The sequence below is a fragment of the Glandiceps talaboti genome, chromosome 9, assembly GCF_964340395.1.
Source record: "Glandiceps talaboti chromosome 9, keGlaTala1.1, whole genome shotgun sequence".
Lineage (NCBI taxonomy): Eukaryota > Metazoa > Hemichordata > Enteropneusta > Spengelidae > Glandiceps > Glandiceps talaboti.
This window is the reverse complement of record NC_135557.1, coordinates 21245272-21262873: the sequence shown is the minus strand read 5'-3', so window position 1 is coordinate 21262873 and position 17602 is coordinate 21245272. Positions and strand designations below refer to the sequence as shown.

The window sequence follows — 17602 nt, the reverse complement described above, 5'->3', positions numbered from 1 at the left end:
GGAATCTTTCAGTCCAGTACATAAGTAGTTAGAAAGTTCACAGACAAAAACTTTAAATTCCTTTGTTAATTGTTTACCAAAGATAGACCCTATCAACCAGTTCATTAACTTGTTGTGTCAGATTTGGTTGACCCCCTAGTGGTGTGAAAAACCATCATTAATGCCTCATTACTTTATTTAGTAAACATTCTAGGGAGTCCCTTGGGCTATGAAAATGAGCCACCATTTCTAAATTGTCTTACTGTCAACATACATTCACCAATCATTTGATTCCCCGTGGCAAAAATAGTTATGATGGACTCGTGTTTTTACTAAGATGGGGAAACTCAAGGAATAGAAAGCGGAAGTCAGATAAAATTAGCCTGAAATCAAGTCGTGTGGCGATTTTCTCCTACTATTCGACCACATGACTTGAGAACTCAGGTAGCTGGTTTACCATACAATCTATAATTTGACTTTGCTGAGTCTCCTACTTCTAGGTATCACCTGTAAAACTACTGTGTACATAAACTTGCATATGAATACTACAGAAAGGATGTAAAGTGATTATGATATTATAGTAAAAATTAATATTAAAGTAAATAGATACATTATGTAAATTGATATTATAGTAAATTGATATTATAGTAAATTAATATTGTTAGTGAACTTTTGTGAAATTATATATTGTATTATTAAAATAGTATATTATATTACATCATTACATTAATATTCAAATTATTTTTTAAATATTTTTTATTATTATTATATAATATTCAAATTATTATATTGATATTATATAAAATTGATGGTTAATATATTTGAACAGATATTAATAAATAAGTTGAATGTTCAAGTGATGTCGTTGTTTCATTTAAATTACAACAAACTAATTCAGTATATGTAAATGTACTTACTACATGTATAATAAGACTGGTAGCCTTCTTTCACATGCCTAGAGCACTTAGCGCCATATTGGCATGGAAACACAAATAGGCTGACTATGTAAAAGTCAAAGTGACCCTGAAGACATGGTTAAATAAAAGTTATTTGATGAAGTGAGTAAGCATAGCAATAGAATGGTTTGGTGTGTGATATGTACCGACAAGGTAACACTGTCAGTCGTGCACATCTGTTCAGATTGGTTTATTTACCTTATCTTTAAGTGCTTGTCAATTTGTTTACATCTGATGAGAGTAGACAGTGCTCTGTCAAGCGATTGTGACTCTCAAACTGTGTAGACACTTCACTAAATGTCAGTTTGACCTTTGACATCAAATGCATGTACACAGCTGAAAAGTGCAGCCTGATTTTGACACCATGGTTTAAATAGACTAATTAGAATACGCTTTTCAAACCTTGGCTAATTGGCAATACTGTTTTCAAAACTATAGGTGAATAATGTAACACCTTTCAAATCCTGGCTTAATTTTAACACTGTTTTGAAACCTGGGCTAAATTATAACACTGTTTCCAAATTTTTGGCCGAATTGCAACACTTTTTCCTTATCCTGGTTAAAATGCAACACCGTTTCTAAATCCTTGCCAAATTGCACCACTGTTTCCAAATCATCACTAAATTGTAACACTGTTTCCAAATCCTTGCTAAATAGTAAGAGTTTCCAAATCCTGACTAAATTGCAACACTTTCCAAACTCTGGCTAAATTGTAACACTGTTTCCAAACTATGGCTAAATTGTAACACTGTTTCCAAACTCTGGCTAAATCGCAACATTGTATTTAAACCCTAGTTAAATTGCAACATTGTTTTTCAAGCCTTGCTAAATTGACATGTGTCAACCTCTGTGTAAAATGTAACATTTTCCAAAGTGTTTCTAAATTGTTACACTGTTTCTAAACTTTGTCAAAAAACTGTAATTTTATAACTAGAACATATACCAATGATGTTTTAAGGTAACCCCCCCCCCCCAAACCCCCTCAAAAAATTCTCTTTTTAAGCTTTTGTTCCATCATAAATCATACAGACATCCATACTGCAGTCTATACCCATATACTACATGTACATAGTAGTTCACAACCTTATCCATGTTAACTTTGTGAGACAATTTGAATCAAAATTGTAATTAAAGTCTAAAACTGAATACTTAATGGTATAGGTATGGTTGTTGTCATGGTGATGTGAAGTCAATTTTCAGTAGATTGAAGCCAACTATGTAACAAAGGCTTGGTTGAGTTGATCAGCCAACAATGTAAAAGTCACTTAGTTCCACATTCTGAACATCAAAGAAACTATGAACGAAACACTAGCCACTAACAATTAGAGTTAAAATGAAGAGTAGCTGACTTGTGAAAGAGAAAAGGAGATGAAGTCACAAGGGAACAGGAACTAAATGTGTAAGGTTGACTGAAGTTCAATGAAAACTCTGGCGCCATCTGCTGATTGGGTGCAACCATCTTGAATCACTGGCAGCCATCTTGAATTTCAAATACCAACCACTGATAGGTCAATAACATTGGTGATGTAAGCTGATGACACATTGTAACACCACAAAAAACTTATTTATGTAACTTTTATGACAGGACAGTGCAATATGATTAGGAGTCTGAAGAAATGCTGTCACCTTAAGTTAAACAAAAATGTTTGCATAAACTTTTTTCAAACCAAACACAATGTCATGATTTCATCTCCTGTAATGTCAGTCCCCAGTATATGCATACCTGTATCTATCAACACATATGAAAATGGTACTGTTATTTAAAATTCTTGAAAACAGTAGGAAAACAATTAAAAAATACTTGTAAATAATTGTAAAAAATATATACATGATGCATTCTGACAGGTCGAATTTAACATAATTGAAATATATGAGAGATGAAGAGAGTAAACATAACACAAGTCATTATGTGTCTGTCTGTCTATCTGTCTATATGTATGTATGTATGTATGTATGTACGTTTTATCATAGTCTAAATTGTATCAGATTGACATGGACACATGTATAGCATAGTGGTAGAAATATATGTCACCACAGAAATTGTATTTTAATAACAAAGGATGCCAAAATAGCATATAAAGTACTTTATTTGATCAACTTCACCATTGGCTATTCTAATGTACTATGTATGTGAACAGACCTACAAGAACAGATGTGATATTATATAGGCTAAGATATAATAGAATTCAGCCTAAAAAGTCATATTCAATCTCATAGATAATGTTTTCACAATTAACCATAAATTGTCACCAATTTACTTGTAAATTTACAAGATTGAGTCAAATAGTACGACATGATAAATGTCATACTAGTTCATCTCAAATGTAGATTTCCCCGTAGACATGGTAACGCGACATTGCCAAAACCAGTGATGCTGGGGTCAGACTAAGCTATTAGTATTCATCCCAGTTTGTCGTTGTAAATTACATCATGGTGTATTGCATGTTTTGTGTGAGTTGTAGTCTGGTGGCTGTGTCCAATATTTGCTAATAAGTTGTGATTGTCCTGTGAGATTAGACAATGCTGATAAATGCATGGTGTCTTCTCAATTTTCATGAATCTCAATCCACTGAATCTAATTAGTAGATGAGTATCAACAATTTCACTTGATTGGATCAGAGTAGACCTACATTTCCATGGTTTTGGGGGGTTTACCATTTTTTTGGAGGCCTTGTGTGAAAAGATTAGCTTGGAGACTATCCTTAACTTCAAAGCTCTTCTCACAAAGGGATTGATTGGATTTTGATCAAAAATTGACATTTTGCCAGTTTTTGGGTCGACCAGTTTTTTGTTTGAGTGCAGAGATGTCTTGATCAAAATGGATGTTTTTACCAGTTTTAGGGTAGTTTGTCTTTTACACTTTGGTTTTGATTTAACATTCACCATGGTGATAGCAGCGACCATGATGGAGGTAACTTGACATTACGAGGATGAAATTTTCACATCCAAATCAATAATGTAACACAAAGGGGGGGGGGGGGGGGGGGGGGGGGGGGGCTTAGCAATAATAAAACCCAGATTAAGGTCTAGGTAAAAACATGCATTACAATATAAAAAATAGTTATTTATATTTATACAGGAAAGATTGATTTATATGCATTATACATTGAATAAATAGTTACAGTTGATTATTTTCACTCACAGGTAAACATTTTTTTGGAAGCAAATTAAAATTTATTTCAACAGCCCAGTGTAATACATCCCTGACAATGCTAATAAGACTTAAGTGAAAATTTGGATTTGCTTCAAGAAATGTTTGACTCTGTGTATAGAAATTTACATAATTAAACTGTGATCTATGCATCTACAATGTATGCACATTCATTCTTGTACTGACTAAATAATCTTGCCAAACTTAGGGAGTACAAATAACTTATTGTTATGTTCTCTTATTTGATAGTTTTAAAAGATGAATTTAGAGAAGAACCGCAAGATGTTATAGGAGCAGCTGGGGATCAAGCTGAATTGAGATGTGCGCCCCCTAGAGGCTTTCCTGAACCTGAAGCATTATGGGAGAAAAATGGAGAACGTGTCATCGTAGATGGCCAAAGAATACAACAAGCTTTAGAAGGACATCTCATCTTTGCACAGGTACAGGAGGACTTTTTCTTCAAAAACATACCAACAAACATTTCTGCAATGTCATCAACTAATACAAACAATTTACTTGCACATCAAGACCTAGAACCTATCAAAAAAATTTACAGATCAAAACGTACCTGCAACATTTACTGATGTAAACCTACACATACAAACGACTACAAAAAACATCAAAACATACCAACCAAATTATGGAGATGACTCATTAGTATTCAACTTACCACTATTATGAACTGATCAAAACATACCTGCAAAATTCACTTATAAAAACATACCCATACATTGGACTACAAAACATACCAACCTAATTATGCAAATGACTCATTAATATTCATATAATGTTTACCAAAACCAATGCAATACCTTGTCCACTATTTCAATTGTCGGTAGGCAATGATGAAAATATATACATTATGTAAAGAGGGTCAAAGGTTAAGGGTCATAGGTCATGTGTTATTTATCATTCAGATCCCCTCTGACTTAAACTGTCATTTCTAATTTATTCAGAATGTTAAAGTATGGTTATGAAATAAAATAAAAAGTATCACCAACACTCGGTTACTAACTAACATTTATCAATATTCTCTGAATTAATTCAACTTCTTCTGACTTGACAGGTTAGGAGAGAAGACGCTGGTCGATATGTATGTCTTGGGCGTAACATTGTAGGTATAAAACGCAGTAGAGAAGTGACATTAATTGTTAGAGGTAAGCATTACCAAACAAGTGCAACTGTACTTACACAGGTTAGAATACTCAAGCCATTCAAAATTTTAGCATTGAGCTTTTGATTATACCGCCACCTAGTGGTCAGATGTAGTGATGGAATTTGTCATTCTGATGAGGGTCGCCGACCAAGAGAGATCAAAAACCTGTATAAGTCATTTGATTGACCAAGCTGATAAATATTTTTGGACAAATACAGTTGTTGAATACACAGAGTGAAATTCCAATTATCCATGTCATGTGATGGGTTAAACAGATATGTAAATTGATGTGTCATGTGATGTGCTAAATATGCAAATATGTTCATGCAATTTGCAAAATATGTAAAATTATTCATATATGTATTAGATATTTAGATTTATTCATACCATATACTAATTATGTAAACTATTTAATTATATGTAATGATATGTTAATTATGTAAATGTATTCATATCATGTGATATGTTAATTATATGTAGTCATGCTGTGATAGTCATGTAAATGTATGCATGTCATGTGTCAATTATGTAAATTTATTGGTGTGTTCAGCTGATGTTAACATGTGAAGTCTTGCATTTTTCATTTCTGCATTGTATATTTTGTAAACAACCTATCAATATTATTATTATCAATTTTTTTTGTGCAGAAAAACCCACATTTATTGTGACACCATCTGATGTGACAGCTGTTGTCAGTGATGATATAGATTTTTATTGTACTGTGTCTGGAGATCCTGCTGTGACTGTGTCTTGGAATAAGAAAGATGGTGTGCTACCAGCAGGAAGGTATGTTTAACTAAACAACAAATAAAACTTGCACTAGCGGGTAACTCAAGTAGTATTTTTTTGATCAGACAGCAAACAATATAATCACTGAATATTGTTAAATTACCAATAATTAGACATTGTATATGTTAATTTGATTTATGTATAAGATATGGAGTAATTGGTTGAAATCATGATTGAATTATGAATGTTGATTTTTTTTATTCGATTTATTATACCTATGATATGTACACCTACACAAATTTGCATACCAACATTAGTACACGGATTCAGTACTATTCAGGGTGTATGATATTATGAGAAATTTAGTCAATATTTCTAACAAAACAGTTTCAGAAAGTACAGTTTGCACCTAATACAGCTTTAAGAGTTGACATACTAGAACATATGATAGTTAAAATGTGTTATTGAGGTGTGAAGATCTGGAAGGTGACATTTTACAAAACAAAGTGGAGTTGACATAATGTACATTTCACTGATGACCACAACATGTTTTTCACAAACACAGACACCTTTAAACTCAAAATGACCATACAAAACAGTCGTACTGAACATTCAGGGACACTTTATGAAATGATCGTGATAAACAGCGCCCTCTATCATAGACTGATTCAGACAGTTTGGAGATAAAAGCTCTCAGCCTATCATATGACGTGGATGTGTATTGTTTGTATATTTTGTATCAGGGGTTTTCAAGACAACAGTGCTGTATAGTGAAATGTTACTCTGTACATGAAAAATGAAAAAATGAAATATTCAATCTTTTGTCTTACAGATACCAAATATTGGACGATAATACATTAAAGATTAAAGAAGTTAGCATTGTAGATGAAGGCACATATGTTTGTACTGGTGAAAACAACGTGGGTGCAAGTCATGCAGAGGCTAGACTCAGTATCCATGGTAGGATTATTAATAATTTCATGTCTAACCAAACTGTTCAACATGCTCACATCTGTTGTAGTCTAAATACTATCTATGGCTTCAAATCTCAAGATCTCTCTTTACCACATTTAACTGTTACTCCATAAGGAATCATTTGCAATTTAGTAAATAATGCATACGTAGTCTCCTGAGCTGACAAATGTACCATATATGGACATTATGTAAGTGGCCCTGCATGGTGTTTACCAGTTGCCATGGCTACAATTTATTTACAGGCAAATGGTTCCTATTGAATCATTCAAGGTTTCTTTTTTTTTTACAGTGGTTGGTAACTATGGTAATAGTCTAGTTGGAATTAAACAGTTATAAAAATAAATGGCTGCCTTGATATGTTTCTCAGTGTGTTGGTGCACATTATCCCCATTCACTCTCTGGCAGTAGCATTACTGAGGATTGTATGAAGTGCGCCCTCTATCAATATTATTGAAATGATTTTGTTTTTATGTGTGTTAAGCAACAGGAAAAGTAGTCAAGATACAATAACTTGAATATTTGCCAGTGATTTCAGTCGCATACATGAAAAAGAAATGATAATAACCATACAGAACAGTGAAACTGGTGAACATGTAACAAATGTATTAAAATAATGTAGCAGATTTAAAATCCTACATTTTGGCGTTAAGTTTCTTTGTTGTGTTTTATATATGTCTGCCTTTGATAATTTGACTAGAGTAACAGTCAATATTTCATCTACAGCTGAACCTGCCTTTACCACAGTACCAAGAGACAGAGTTGTTGCAGTCAATAAAAAAGTGACTTTTGAATGCAGAGCATCAGGAAATCCTCCTCCTGCTATATTCTGGCAAAAACCAGGAGGAGAACAGGTCAGTGTTCATACTTACACATTACAGTTATCATAGGAACACTTCAGTTACCATAGGAACACTTTAGTTACCATAGTTACATTAGTTACCATAGCTACACACAGTTACCATAGCTACATCATAGTTAGATGTTACAAATGCCATAGCTACTCATGTAAGACACTAATAAGGAAATGTGTGTACTATAAAATATACTTATCTGCCACTTAAGGACAACTGTGTACTATAAAGACACTTCTTATCTGTCACTATTATTAAGTAAACTTTGTACTATAAAAGACATCTTATTGGTGTAAACTGGATGTTACAGTGACTTGGATTGTATATATTAGTAACCATGGAAATCACAAAGATATCACACATTGTACATCCCAAGTAGTTTCCCAATCAAAAACCATTCTTTTCATTTCTTTTTACAGGAGCTTCTGTTTCCCGGCCAAGTTCAAGACCGGTTTTCAGTCACTCAAGAAGGGGAATTAGAAATTGAGGATGTCCAACTTGAGGATGAAGGCTTCTATACATGTTCTGCGTTAAGTGTAGCTGGTACTTCTACAGTCAGAGCAAATCTTAAAGTGATAGTGTTGACAGACAGTCCACCACCCATCATCAGACAAGGACCATCAAACCAGACTCTAGCTGTAGATAGTATTGCCATGTTATCATGTCAAGCCTCAGGCGAACCATCACCTAGTATACGTTGGGTCAAAGACAATTTCCTGATAATTGCAAAACCAAGGTATGATATGTCATTGATAATGTTGCACATCATGTAAATCAATCTATCAACTGCCAATGAATGAAAGTGTTTATGGTCATGTGATAGTCATGTGATAATTACAATTAAAGTGTTGTCTGTCATGTGACCATCATGTGATAGTTTAAATGAAATTTTGTCAATAATGTGAGAATGTGAATGCAAGCATTGATTTGAAAGTGTGGTAGGAACAAAGCCAAGGAGATGATTTGATATCTTCGTGCCAGATCTGACTTAGCACAGTCTTTTAACCTTTGGGTGAACTTGGGGGCTGTGTGTTCAATGAAGACTTGTATCAAAATGAATGAATACATAATTTACTATGTTTATCTTTGGTTTTATTTAATATTATTTCAGAATTGCTCTGCTAGATGATGGTACTTTACAAATCTCTGATCTAAGGATTGGTGACACTGGTAAATATACATGTATTGCATCAAGTGACAGTGGTGAAACAGACTGGAGTGCATACCTTACAGTCATAGGTAAGTAGAGGTAGTCATTGGTAGGTAAGGTAGTCATTGATATGTAGGGGTAACCGTTGGTAAGTAAGGGTAGTCCTTGGTAAGTAGGGGTAGTCCTTGGTATGTATGGGTAGTCATTGGTAAGTAGAGGTTGTCATTGGTAAGTAAGGGTAGTCCTTGGTAAGGAGGGGTAGTCCTTGGTAAGAAAGGGTAGTCCTTGGTAAGTTGGGGTAGTCATTGGTAAGTAGGGCTATTCATTGGTAGGTAGGGTAGTCGGTCATTGGTAGGTTGGGTAGTCATTAGTAAGTAGGGTAGTCATTGGTAAGTAAGGGTAGTCATTAGTATTCAGGTATGATTTGCAAGAAGAAAGTTCCATTGTATTTTAATTTGACCTTCTTTTTCACAGACATATCACATATATCAACCAAAGTCTGTAAATAATTGTCTTCATTTTCATTCCTCAGAGCGAACGGAAACAACAACATCTCTGATACATCGTACACCAGAACCATCTAGTTTTCCAGGTCAACCATCCAGACCAGAAGCAAGTAATATCACCAAGACGTCAGTCAAACTGACCTGGCGACCTAACAGTAACAGAGGTGCATCGGCTGTTACTAATTATATCGTGGAATATTATAGTCGTGATGTAGGCTCAGGTAAGTAACCATAGCTGGTCAATATCATACAATGTCAAAGATCATTACCATACTGGGTCAAAGGTCATTACCATACAATGTCAAAGGTCATTACTGTATGGGGCAAAGGTCTGTATAGAGTCAAAGTTCAATCAAATGAAGAGTATGTGTCATTGTGAGTAAGACACTCCTGCGAGCTATTGGTTGGGGTCAAATGTCAAATATAGGGTCACAAAGGGTTAGGTGTCAGATGTAGGTTCACATTGGGTCAAATGTCAGATGTAGGGTTACATCAGGTCAAATGTCAAAAGTAGGAGTACATGGGGTCAAATTTTGATGTGATGAAGAATTTGTGTTGCATGAAATTGTAAAGGTCAATGTAAACAAATCAGATTTTACACAAGCTTGAAATACAAGATAATTTTAACAAGTATTTTTTATTCCTTTTACACAGGGTGGACCGTAGTCTCTAGGAATGTCCACAGTGAAAATTTTGTGGTGCGTAAACTGCGACCATCTACCACATATATATTCCTGGTCAGAGCTGTCAATTCACATGGTGTTAGTCTACCAAGTGGAGTATCACAGTCTATCACAACTAAAAGTAAGTTAATGTACTCTTGATACTTAAATCTGTTTAGAAGGTGATGTCATCATTGTCTTTGCTGTCCCAGTAATGGGATGGGATGGAGGGGGTGGGTGGGTGGGTGAGTGGATGGGTGGGTGGGCATCTTGTAAATCTTGTTAATTAATCATTCCACACATTTACCTTAACTTTGGGAACTCAGTAGATTATACCTTACTTAACTCATATCCAAACATCAGTTATGTACAATCATACCTTATCTCAACAATGTTATCTTTTTTTGCAAAATTGAAAGCAGTGCACAGACAAACTAACACAGACAGATAGACTGATACAGAGATGACTAGATGGATGGATAGATAGATAGATAGATAGATAGATAGATAGATAGATAGATAGATAGATAGATAGATAGATAGATAGATAGATAGATAGATAGATAGATAATAGATAGATAGATAGATAGACAGACAGACAGACAGACAGACAGACAGACAGACATGTAAGCAAAATGGCAGATAGACTGATAGACAGACAGACAGACAGACAGACAGACAGACAGACAGATAGATAGATAGATAGATAGATAGATAGATAAATAAATAAATAGAAAGATATATTAACAAATGGGCAAATAGATGGACTGATTAATAATTTATCATAGCGTACTGTTTTCACATCTCTGACAGTGTCAATTCTTCTCTATGTTTCATAGCTGATGGTGTAGGTAACCCAACAATCACACAGAACACCTCTGAACTACAGAAGAAATTGAATGCCATACAGATGCAGATAGACAATGTTGACACAGATAACCCATATGAAGCCACAGTCATCTGGGAAGTAAGTCATCCCCACTCATTATTATGGTAAAGTCCATCTTTTATAACCTTTGAACTCAGTCTCAGTGTTCAAGATGGCCACTGAAAAATCAACAAATCATGATTATTCAAGAGGGTGTCTTTGTTGATAATATATCATATTGCCCCTGGCAACCAACCGATAACCTGATTTAAATGTGATTGCAAGTGTAGATGTGAAGGCAAAAGATAAGGATGATGTTCTGTAATAAACATAGTGTAGTCTTCACCACAAAGGAAATTGGAGGTGTACATTTTTTTTTGGACCTGAAACTATTCTAATTTTGTTTTGTAGGTCGGACAATTTCAGAGGAATATTCTCACTGGATTTAGTATCACTTTACAATCGAAAAACAGTCGCGTGGGTCATACCAGGCAATACGACATCGCGGCTGAAAACTTAAAATTCGGCCGAGATAAGAAAGCTAATAAAAGGCACACTGTACAAGATTTAACACCGTATACAGTGTACACTCTCACAGTAGTACCATACAGAGAACTACCACCTGATCTAAGACTAACTGGCAGAAGAATTGAAAGTACATTCACTACGCCTATGGCACCTCCCAGTGCACCACCAAGGAACGTGACTGCAAAAAGTAATGGCAGTGATGCTATTCTGATTCAGTGGCAGCCTCCCCCTAGAGAACGCCACAATGGTATTATTAATGGATATCATGTAAGCCATAGTTATTGTTATTTGTATTTCATAATGTTGGTTTGTTTGTACATCTTGACTATTATTTAAGTAGGGATAAGTGTGGACAATGTATTATGTTTGGTAGCAAATCTTGATCATTAAGTTGGAACACTGTTTTTTTGTTTGTTTGTTTACTCTATACGGTTCAGGTTTCTTTGATTTTAACGTAAGGATAACCTTCTGAAATGTTATCATTGTTTCTGTAGGTTTGGTGTCTTGGCAATGCTAGTGGTTTCCATGTCAACAAGACAACAGATAATGGAACCTTCTATGTGCTACTACATAATCTAGTACCTGGTATGTTGTATGCTATACAAGTGGCAGCCTTCACAAGGCCTGGTATTGGTGTGGCCAATGACAAAATATATGTACAACTAGGTAAATATGGCATTTATTACATCATTAGCGGTGTTAACACTTATCCAATAATCCTGCTCACACAAACTAGATAGAGTAGCCAAGAAATATATACAACTTTGTAAGTTAACGTGATGAAATTTATCGTGTCACTCGTGGTGTTCACATGTACACATACATCCTGTCACAAAAACTATGGTAGAAAAGCCAAGAAATATGTCATGTGGTTGATGATATAAATGTTTGTTTCAAGATCCATTTAGATCTTGCTGTTGGTTATTAAAAGTCTGTGTACAAAATAGCTTTCTGTCTCAGCAAACATAGAGAGCTAGTCAACATAAACAAGACCTCCTGATCAACTACATTCCCACTGAGTTCTGACAATAAAATCTTGCTTCATATCTATTAAAACAACTGGCAATAACATGTTGCAGGCTGGTACAATAAGATTGTATTTTTCTCATTCCAGATCCCATTGTGTCAACCATGGCACCACAGGCAGTAAGTCTTGGTCAAAAGATAGTGGGTGTATTGAAAAAACCTTTCTTCATCGTCCCAGTTGGTGTGGTGGTGTGGATTGCGTTACTCTTGTTTGTGGTTATTTTGTACAAGCGACGAAGACTAAAACATGCACTTGCATTTGATAATATCAAACTTGGTAAGTACTCTAGATAATGCATTTGATAATATCAAACTTGGTAAGTACTGTAGATAATGCATTTGATAATATCAAACTTGGTAAGTACTCTAGATAATGCATTTGATAATATCAAACTTGGTAAGTACTCTAGATAGTGCATTTGATAATATCAAACTTGGTAAGTACTCTAGATAATGCATTTGATAATATCAAACTTGGTAAGTACTCTAGATAGTGCATTTGATAATATCAACCTTGGTAAGTATTAGACAATGCATTTGATAATATAACACTTGGTGCTTATTACTGTCTATTGGACAGTACTTGTTATGCCTACATGTCTACACACTGCAATAATTTTATGTTGAATCATGAATTAATACAGTCTACATGTCTTAAATTTTAGATCATGTCAGTCGACCACCAGGTGATACATCTACCATGTCCACCAGGTAAGTACATGTACAGGTGTGTGTGTGTGTGTGTGTGTGTGTGTGTGTGTGTGTGTGTGTGTGTGTGTGTGTCTGTCTGTCTGTCTGTCTGTCTGTCTGTCTGTCTGTCTCTGTCTGTCTGTCTGTATGTTTGTCTGTCTGTGTGTCTGTCTCTGTGTGTCTATGGCTGTGACTGACTGACTGACTGACTGACTGACTGACTGTGTCTGTTTGTGTCTGTGTGTCTGTGTCTATAATGTATGTATGTATGTATGTATGTATGTATGTATGTATGTATGTGCAAATATAACCTGACAGAGCAGAAAGAATGAAAAAACTTATAAGAATTTGGACCTGTTTCTTGGGCGTTACTTTTAGGGAACTACTAGGCTTGTGGGGAGACAATACTCAAAATCTAAGCTAAACTCTGCACTGAATTAATTAATGTATAATTTGTATCATAATTAATAAATATCTATATTTCTTTAATATTTCAGTAGAAATTGTACAATGAATCACGATGGAACCTCAGCTTGGATGGATCAGAACTGGCAGCACAATTCTGGTGAGAACGGTTGCCATGACAATTCAGGTTATGTTATGTTTGTGTTTATGTCATGTGTCATGTTGTGCATGCTTTAATTCTCATTGTAGTTTGCAAGCTTTGCACAGTTTTTGTCTGTCTACATGTTATCATTTTTTGCACACTAGTTGTAGCATGCTACTGTCTGTGTTTACATATCGATTTTCTAAACATCTTACTAACAACGTTTTCTAACTTTTTGCACTCGATCTTTGACCTTGGCATTGATAGTATCGCCTTACAAGACAATGTCACCTCCTCCAGCTTGCTGCTTTCAGAGTGAGTCTTTTATTCTCCTTCTGTTTCAGAGATCCATGATATTTTTTTACATGGATTGGATTTTTACTGTAGATTTTGATAGACTCTATGTCTTGTATGTTTAACAAAGTAGTTGCATTTTAGCCTTGTCATTCTTTTCATCCTTCTTTCTATCCTGTTTACAACGCTAGTGTTTGCGACACTAGTGTTTATGACGCTAGTGTTTATGACGCCACTTGTACTTGGTTCATCTGTTAAGAAGTGTTATACCACGCTTGTGTTGAGGACGTAAAAATGTTGGTAATTACGATTTGAAAATGTGTGCCCAATAACCTGATCACAACCATGACAACATTATTCAAATGAAGTCATTATGTAAATGAACACCCAATAACCTGATTACAGCCATGATGTTAATCAAATTAAGTCATTATGTAAATGAACACAGTAGAGATGAACACTGGAGTTAACACATGAAGCATGTGAAGTGTACATGTGATAATTTACCGGTACATATGGTTATCATGTAACTTTAACGTACATGTGTTTCATAACGGCTTTTGGGAGTATGGTATATATGGCTTAATGAATCAGTCTTACCCTAATTATCAACATTTTCACTCTCTCAACACAAGTAATGTGGTATCAGTATAAGAGATAAGTCGAGTACCAGTAGCACCGCAAACAGACTAACTTTCTTCACACTCACTGCATTGCTATCTCTCATTTATTCAAATCTCACTTTTCCTGTATCACTATCACCATTCTGTCTTTCTTTGCCTGCAACTGATCTCTCTGGCATGGCAGTCATATGTAAGCCTAACCATCCAGCCATCGAACATTTATCCAACTATTCAGCCATCCATCTGTCCATTTGTCATGCCACCAATATATCCATGAAGCAATGAACTCTCCAACCATCAAATTATTCGTCCATCCATCCATTCACCAAACCAACCATCAAGCTACCGATTTGCACATATCCATCCATCCATCCCTCCTTCATGCCATTCACCAATCAATCAACCCATTCGTCTGTTTGTCAACCATAAATACATAAATGCTATTTTCATAAAATCCTGTTCTTGTTTTTGTAAGTTTAAATCCAGAAAGACTTATTTGTTGTGCATCTGTAAGAATGAAAATGAAGATCATAATATCCAATATTTGTAATAGTGCACTGAGATGTATTAGCACCATCACACAAACAAGAGCCCACTGCTTTTGTTTTTACAAACTTGTTTGTTTAAAAGGGTTACAATGAAAGTGCCCAGGGTGGTTACATGACTCAAGTACAGTAATTCTGTACCAGCTACAGGTAGTCACTGCAGATAATAATGTTTTCTATATACCTTATTACGTCAGTGCAGTACGGTTGTATCTACCTATACAATTGCATAGTAGATACAATCTTTCTACACTGGTGTGCCAATGTACTCAAATATTCAATTTTAAAAACAAACCATTAAATCCTATACAGCTTCATCAAGTCCAATAGATTTGGCCAAAGTCATCTACTTCACAAGACAACTTGTAAATACAACCAAGTTAGACATTGTCTTGCTGCCTGGACAGAATTACTCTAAAGTGAAAATAAATCAAATACAGATAATTTAGAAACTTCAGACCAATCATAGTATGTACTAAGTACCTAAGCACCAAGTATTAATGAAATCAAATGCTGTATACACTTATGTATGGTTACACACTGTGTATGGTTACACACTGTGTATGGTTACACATTTATGTATGGTTACATTGTATCTATATACATATAAATGTATGGTTACAATGTATCTATGTACACACATAAGTATGTGGTTAATTGTATCTATAGATATAGGTATGTGGGTACATTGTATCAATATATGTATATATGTAAGTATGTGGTTACATTGTATCTATATACATGTATGTGGGTTACATTGTATCTATATACATGTATGTGGGTTACATTGTATCTATATATACTTGTATATGGGTACATTGTATCTATTGTTAGTCTGTAGTCACTCTAAAAGTACTCCTACATTGACATTACAGATGGCAGTGCTGTAGGTAGCAACTATCAACCTAATGTATTGGATGTTGATGGACAGATGAAGGAAGACAATATTATGTCAAATGACAATATCACCAATGTATTCATTGGCCCAGATATGTTTGCACACAGGTAAGAATGCTGCACACCCCTATTCCATAGTCAGATTGGTCCAGATATGTTTGCACACAGTTTGAAATATTGCACACTCCTATTTTGTACTTAGATTGGTCCAGATATAATTGCACAGAGGTAAGAATGCTTCACACCCTCATTCATAATCAGATCAGTCCATTTTCTAGGCTTGTAAATAAACAAATTGAAAAAGTATACTTTTACACTTGATATGAATGCTATAAACGATTGTAGCACTTAGAGAAAGTGATTTACTTCATAATGTTACACATTCTATTTTATCTGGAAACAACGATAATGTCTATGTCTGTATCTCCAAATTAGGCTTACATTTCTGCACTTTTTGTTAAGGTAACTAAGATAATTTTTGTAGAAATGGATTTCTTTAGAATCATATGAAAGTATATAAGAAATTGAGTATTGTATTTTCCTCCAATTCCAGTAATATTCCGGAGTATGCAGAGGTTGGATCCATACCAAGGGAACTGTTGAATCCATTGGATCATAAGAGTTTGAATGTAATTGGTAAAGAGCATAACGTAACACAACCATACGCATCAACAACGTTGGTTATGCCACCAAACATCAAAGATAATCTCGATAAGAACTATGGTGGTAATCTCGATAAACCCTGGCTGCAACCACCATACTATAATAGCAAGAAAAGACATGATAAATCTATAGATACTGAGAACTCTGGATCAAGTTCATGTACATTGCCGTCACATCTTAGAATGAATGGTAAGGGGATATATTAATATACTCAAAAAACAATGTTTTACTCAAAATTTAAAAAAGTGTTTGAAACCTGTAGAATTGAGTTTTGTTGAGATCGTTCAGTTTTCTTTTTAAACTGGTGAAACTTGGTATACAGAGAATGGTGTGGTGCATTGAGGCAATGTTTTTGTTTGTTTGTTTGTTTGTTTGTTTGTTTGTTTGTTGACGCACTCAGCCACATTTATTTCATGCAAGCCAAGTTGAACACATTCAGGCAAAAGATACAGAAATTATTACCCTGGTCATTCTATGTCACAACAATGTTTGTGTATGTCATTGGTTCTGAAGTGCTCAAGATATGAGTCAAAATTTGCATATTAACTCCAACAGATGTTAACTCTTTGACAACATCCCTTGTATCATGTTACTACAGTTCATGTATTTGTGTAGTTTTGTTTCCAACTTGCACGGAATTCGGAATTAATTTACAGTTATTTTCTCATATGTATGTGATATGTCATTAACTTCCAATTAGTTACTTTGTCATATATACAGTAAAATACTCCTAGTATTGAAGAACTTAAAACTGTAACAATAATATTGATTATTGCAAGTGTACTAATAAAGATTTTAATATTGTC

General features: G+C 34.7%; 1 protein-coding gene across 1 annotated transcript in view; it reads left to right on the top strand.

Moving 5' to 3' along the window:
- LOC144439954 (roundabout homolog 1-like) overlaps positions 1–17602 on the top strand; it is a 135768-nt gene that overhangs the window by 112264 nt on the left and 5902 nt on the right. Inside the window, exons 6-23 of the mRNA XM_078129187.1 lie at positions 4336–4526; positions 5153–5243; positions 5890–6028; positions 6804–6931; positions 7670–7797; positions 8220–8533; positions 8909–9036; positions 9480–9674; positions 10108–10257; positions 10955–11082; positions 11395–11778; positions 12006–12177; positions 12626–12814; positions 13203–13248; positions 13725–13792; positions 14042–14089; positions 16112–16241; positions 16687–16985. Coding sequence (XP_077985313.1) covers positions 4336–4526; positions 5153–5243; positions 5890–6028; positions 6804–6931; positions 7670–7797; positions 8220–8533; positions 8909–9036; positions 9480–9674; positions 10108–10257; positions 10955–11082; positions 11395–11778; positions 12006–12177; positions 12626–12814; positions 13203–13248; positions 13725–13792; positions 14042–14089; positions 16112–16241; positions 16687–16985 — 2928 coding nt within the window. The remainder of the gene's footprint in view (positions 1–4335; positions 4527–5152; positions 5244–5889; positions 6029–6803; positions 6932–7669; positions 7798–8219; positions 8534–8908; positions 9037–9479; positions 9675–10107; positions 10258–10954; positions 11083–11394; positions 11779–12005; positions 12178–12625; positions 12815–13202; positions 13249–13724; positions 13793–14041; positions 14090–16111; positions 16242–16686; positions 16986–17602) is intronic.